The 6,581-nt window shown below is 30.7% G+C and overlaps 1 protein-coding gene across 1 annotated transcript; it reads left to right on the plus strand.

Annotated features, from left to right (window-relative positions):
- The first annotated feature begins 5,604 nt into the window (after positions 1 to 5,604).
- Positions 5,605 to 6,346, plus strand: LOC111909946 (root allergen protein). The gene is made up of 2 exons (XM_023905735.3): positions 5,605 to 5,818; positions 5,928 to 6,346. Exons 1-2 carry the CDS (start codon positions 5,638 to 5,640, stop codon positions 6,221 to 6,223), a joined length of 477 nt encoding a protein of 158 aa, XP_023761503.1. The 5' UTR covers positions 5,605 to 5,637; the 3' UTR covers positions 6,224 to 6,346.
- Positions 6,347 to 6,581: the final 235 nt, after the last annotated feature.

Raw genomic sequence — 6,581 nt, forward strand, 5'->3', positions numbered from 1 at the left:
CATATTAAAGTATCGAGAAATTAGATATTCTCTTACATTTTCTTCATACTCATCTTCCTATCTATGTTAAATATTGACATGTTCATATTTAATAAAATCAAAATTGTTTTCATATGCTTATCACATTTTAACATGGGCACGATGATGAGTAGGAAGAAAATATAAGAGGCTATTTAATTTCTCTAAAGTATTTTGTACGCTTGAGTGCTCAATCTAACATATGCTTAATGGTTTTTTGATTCATGAGATATCAAAGCATTCGTCTGAACACACTTAATTCTCAAAAAAATCAAATCTGAAGGTGTAGATATTGATGATGCTAATGAAAGCCTATGTGAATCGGTAATTGTGAATTCTAAACTTTTTGGATAAAGTTAATCTTAAAGCATTTTCAATGCAATATTTTTAAAAACTTTTTACCTTTTAAATATATCCTTTAAAGAATTGTGACCTTTTCGGAAATTACTTTTTAAGCAAAGGTTTTTTATCTGCTAAGTTATTATCAAGAGATAAAAAAATTTATACAAATTTATATGCATTTGGGTAAAAGCTTTATTAAAGATTCTTTTTAATCAAATTGTTAGCGGAAAATCCAGTTGTAACGATTTATGCATGGGAGATGCTCTAACCAGAAAGCATCTTCTACACCACCATTTATCAATGAGGGTTACATAAACATAAAATAAGAAGAAAAGTAAATAAGTTATATAGACGAGAGTGATACTATATATGGTAAAGGCCATTACAATCAATTAATCTAACTAAACATTATCTAGTGATGAACTTTCCAGATCTACAACCTAAACATCAAACTCAAACAAAAAAGTTATATCATTGAGAAGATCAATATAAAATGTTGAAAATTACAAGATGGAAAAATGTTAAAAACCTATGCAAATATATTGTAATAGTTTATTTATTAAAAATATTTTACTTGCATAGCTTCCATATCTGCTCTTGACTTCTTTTCAACCTTAAAAAATATAAACAGTTCCAAAACCACTCAAAGAAAGGGTAATCATGTCTTTGTCAAATCAATGTTTCATATTTGTCACTCGTCTTTAGATCTATCTCCACCTTCAAATCAGTGTCTCCAATTCCCAAACTATCTCTAAATGCCTTTTCCATGTACTTTTCTATTTCATCAAAGCTTCTTGTTTCTTTTTCATCTCTAATCTCCTCCTTTTTAGTCTTGCTACTCTTTACTTATTGTTTCCCTTGCACCACCTAACCTCGTCCCTCCTATACAAACCGACTTTACCTATCCTTACACCCGCCGACCCTCCCCATCTACCCCTACACACCAACATCTACACATTTTCACCCATCCTTACGACCCACCCTACCTACCTATAGCCACATATCTCCACCCAGCCTTACCCACCCTACCCCTATCCACATCCATCATACCATCCACCCTACCCAACCCACCTTTATTTACCCTTACGTAACCCTTCCTTACTTATCTACCGCCACCCCACCCCGCCATCACCTACAACTATCTACACCCACCCACCCACCCTTACTTACCTATAAACTCGACCCTAACTCACCTACCCCTACCTTATGGTTGGGTGATGATGATGGGATGTGGATAGGTAAGGGTAAGCGAGTGTGTATAGGTTTGGAAGGGGTGTGGTGAGTATGTGAGTATGTACATATGGTTGTGGATGGTTTATGGAGATATATAAGTTTGTTGTGGATATATGGGCGTAGTTGGGGCGGTTACCATAGGGGTGGGTGGGTAGGTTGGGCGGAGGGTGAGTTTTAAGGGTGTTTGTGTTAGGTGGGGATTGTTATGATGTTCGGGTGGGTAGGGTGAAGGTTGTGCGAGATGATAGGCTAGCTAAGCAGTTGGGGCGGGTCACATGCTGCTATTTGAAATCGCGGTTATCGCGGTGGTATATCAGTGGTATATCGGTTTTTTAATATTATGTATAATTTATATTATATATTTATACAAAATTTATATATTAGATTATTAATACTATATAGAATTAATATCATAAAAAATCATATAAAAACATCACATTATCTATATATAATATTCTAATTTATTAATATAGAAACTAAAAAATGTCAAAGTGTCATCTCAACTCAATTTGTTCGTGGTTTCTAAGTACGGAAAGAGACGAGAAAAAGAAGTTGTCATTTGTTGCTTTGTAGTTTGTAATTAGTTATATTTATTATTTGGACTTATTAAGACAAAAAGTGTAGTGGACTAATTAAAAAAAATAAAGATTTAATATTAAAATAACACACAATCATTTTTTTTATTTGTCAAAGTAGTCCAAGGTGTACGAAATTGTAAAAGCGGGTGTAGCGTTGCTATAGCGCTGATAAGGTTCGCAGTAAATAGCGGTCAATAGCACTGCTAATAACGTCACCACTATTCATAAACGCTATTTCAAAATAGCGGTCTGGTAACACCGCAAAACGCTATAGTGCCGCTATAGTGCACTGTTGATAGCATAGTAGGCGGGTGAGGTATGGTTTATGTTTATGTTTCTGTTTTGTATTATTTAAAATAACACAATATTGGAGTCTAAAAATCGATAGAAATTACAAATCCAAACACGTTTTATAATTTTCTATAATAGATAATGAACTTAATCAGTTTTAGCTAAAACACATTTTATAAAATTTATACAGAAAAATGAAAATGAAAACACATTTCAATCTTTTGAAAATTGAAAAAAGTTTTTTACAACTAAACACATCATAAGGGACATGGTTGCAGAAATCGGGATTAATCGGCGACTAATCGTGGATTAATCGTTTGACGTTCTCCAACCGTGAAGGATTAGGGTATTAATCAGAAATTTAGGATTAAACAGGTTTGGCTGGATTAATCGGTCTTGGCGTGATTAATCTGTCAACAAAAGTAAAAAAGTCAAAAAAAGTAAAAAAAAAAATAAAAAATTTAAAAACATATTCAAAAAATCACTTATTTTTACTCCAAAATTTTCAAATATTCAAAATTTCAAATATTATACCAAAATGTTCCTATTTTCGTATTTTCATAATTTCAAATTACAAAATTTCTTATTTTCTAATTTCAAAGTACTTGTTTTTCTTAAGATATAATAACATTTGATTAATTTTAATTGTTTTTTAATAATATATGGTTTCCGATTAATCTACGATTAATCTCCGCCAAGACCAATTAATCCATTATCACCAGTCAACCGTCGAGCTACCGTCGAACGATTTTACAACATTGATGAGGAACTATTTTTTTTCTTATTATATTATGTATGAATAAAATGACTGAATTTAAAATAAATTTTATATGGATAAAACGTTAAATTTTAAATGCACAGTATCCATTTCTTTTTTGGACTGAAATGACCGTTTCAAATAATGTAACTTAATGACAAATTTACCTTTTTATGTAGAATTAATGTTGATTGAGAGATGATATTCAGTTCATTAACTATTATAACTTTAAATTTTAGACAAATAAAAATAGAAAAGGTTTGATCGCTAAAATCCTAAAAATCTTGAACTTTGTCATGTTTAATTCTAACTTTAAATATTTCAAAGTATATACAATATCACATATTAAATAAAATCCAAAAGAAATATCAATTCTCTCCTTTTACTTCTAATTGGATGACTGTTTGAAATATATAGTCATTGGAATTCTAATATAAATATAATGCACCAATTGAAACCTATATTGTGAACACACAAAAGAGATATGAAATATTTGATAGCGATAAATGCAGTAATTACATGACTGGAAATATATAGTCATTGGAATCGTAATATAAATATAATGCACCAATTGAAACCTATATCGTCAAACATAAAAAAAAATATGTGAATATGACTTATTAAGATAATTAATTTTTCAGTATATTTACATATGACCATTATAATTTGTTGTAACCGAATACATCCTGCGGTTACAACAAGTAAGAGTAAATTTTACAATTGGTCCTGCGGTTTGGGGGAATTTGTGCTTTTGGTCCCTAATTTTTTTTTAACTCAGATTGTATTTACTGTTTATTTTTTATGCGTGTTTGGTCACTGTCGTACCTAAAAAGACTATTGTGCCCTTAATAATTTATTTTAAAATTATTTTTCTTATTTATGTATTTTTTTTATATATTAAAAAAATTAATAGACCCCACATATCTGTATCTTCTTACCGAAAACCTGAAACCATATTTGAAAATTTTAATCTGGGTCTCACCGGTCACCGTCTCATCTCTAATCTTTTACAACTTCTATTTCATTTTCATCTTTAGTGACATCGACGTCTTCGCCGTCCTTCTATTTTGGTCATTCAACTCTGACGAACAACCATCATAACCCACTGTCTCTTCATCTTTAGTGGGTTGCATGTGGTGTTGATGCAACGGAGTTAAAGGACCGAAAAAAGAAGGAATGATGAATACGTCGATATCACTATAGATGGAAAAGAAAAAAAAAGTTGAGGCGGATGAAAGATGAAACGGTGAATAGATACAAATATGTGGGGTCTATTTTTTTAAATATATAAAGAATAAATACATAAATAAGAAAATTAATTAAATAAATTAATTAATAAGGACATAATAGTCTTTTTAGGTAAGACAGTGATCAATCGCGCAACAAAAATTAATAATAGAGATCATCCAAGTTAAAAAAATTAAATTAGGGACCAAACACACAAATTCCGCCAAACCATAGGGACCATTCATGTAGTTTACTCTTACTTTTCGTTTTGTCATATTTGAGTAACTATTTTTTTTTTTTTTTTTACATATCTAGATAACGAATTTGTTGATAGTGTTCACATAACTAATCTGAACAGAAATTAGGATGTCGTGGAAAAATGAAAGGGTATGATTGGAAAAATAAATATGTAATTACCATTCACCTTCAATGGTAATTATTTTATGTATGATTTGGCAAAAATAGTTGTAAGTGGATATTTGAAGTTGTAACTTTTAACTTTTGATTATGTAGAATTTTTGTTCCACAAAAGCATTTGAAACTTTTGTGATATAAAATGAAATAAATGTAAAAGTTACAAGCTGTAATAACTATTTAAATTAACTTTTGATTATATATTTTTTATTATTTTATTTTATTTTTTAACTAAAACTTTTAGGATCGTACTCCTGACAAAATTAAGGTTTTTCTAAATTTGTTTTTTTTTTTTCTTAAAATATTAAAAGCTCTCAAAACCTAGTTACTAAAGGTACCGGAAAACTAGTTACCAAACATACTGTTCATCTCCGTACGTCTAAAAACATGATTTAGTTTCTATGTTGTTTTTTTCTCACTTATCATTTACTATAAATTAATGTTATCAATTTATATACTTGATTGAATATTATATGGTATGAACGTATTTAATATGTATTTAGAAAATTGTCCGCTTTGGAACCTGGAAAATGTCCAAAGTCCAAACAGACGTTGACTCACAAATGCAACTAATCCATATTTAATAAATTTAAAATATAGTACACCAATGTTGAACGTAGGAATGTTCAAACAGATAGACTCTCAAAATTCAACTATTCCATAATTGATAAATTAAAATAATACTCACTATTCATCCGTTTGTGACCCACATAATTCTATAAATATCACATATCAAAGAAGCAAAATTCATAACATTTTAAGGAGTGATTTGATATCATGACAGTTGTTACTTCTGAGTTCGAGGTCTCTTCTTCCCTCCCAGCTTCCAAATTTTTCAATGCCTATCGTGACTTTAACAACATTGCACCAAAGGTCGATCCGGAAACATACAAAACCGTAGTGACCGTCGAAGGTGATGGAGGCGCTGGAACTATCAGGGACATCTCTTTTGGCGATGGTTAGTAAAATCTAATTTACTTTTTTATACATACTCTTTTAAATTGATTTAGTATATTCAACATATATGTATTTTGGTTTTTTATCCAATTTACTGTGGGATAACACAGGCGTCCCATTTACAAGCGGAAAGTCGAAACTTGATGTTGTTGATAGTGACAACTTCACTGTTGTTTACACCATCTTTGAAGGAGATGTCTTGATGGGACAACTAGATTCAATGACTCATCATGTTAAGTTTATACCTTCACCTGATGGAGGATGTGTATACAAGTCTACCATTGTGCATAACTGTAAAGGTGAAACTCAACTTCCTGAGGAAGCTATCAATATGGCAAAAGAAGGATTCAAGAAAACTTTCAAGGCGATTGAGAGTTTTATCCATGGAAATCCTCACACTTATTAATCAATATTATATTGATGGTGTGTCATGTTCATGGTCCAGCAAAAATAAAAGGGATTTCAATCCTGTAATATTTTATGTGTACTTGTTTTGTTTGATAATTTATAATCATACAAGTATTGTTTATTTGGGTGATGCTTCATATACACAATCGTTCGAGAATTTGAAAATCATTGGAATAATTTTTATAGCGTAAATTTGCCATTTGCTGAGTATCCATAATTTGAGTTTTTAGACCAAACCAGTTCCTGCAATTGTTGGCCACTTGGTCGACACTGAATTGATGGTTTTTATTGCAACGGCGACTAGCCATTTTCTTCCGACAAGTTTCTTCAAATACGAAATTTTTTTCCCCTTTTCT

Source organism: Lactuca sativa, chromosome 1, assembly GCF_002870075.4.
Source record: "Lactuca sativa cultivar Salinas chromosome 1, Lsat_Salinas_v11, whole genome shotgun sequence".
Lineage (NCBI taxonomy): Eukaryota > Viridiplantae > Streptophyta > Magnoliopsida > Asterales > Asteraceae > Lactuca > Lactuca sativa.

Coding starts and splice junctions, on each gene's coding strand:
- LOC111909946 (XM_023905735.3), top strand. CDS start 5,638: ATGACAGTTGTTACTTCTGAGTTCGAGGTCTCTTCTTCCCTCCCAGCT. Junction 5,819..5,927: donor GGACATCTCTTTTGGCGATG/GTTAGTAAAATC, acceptor GGGATAACACAG/GCGTCCCATTTACAAGCGGA.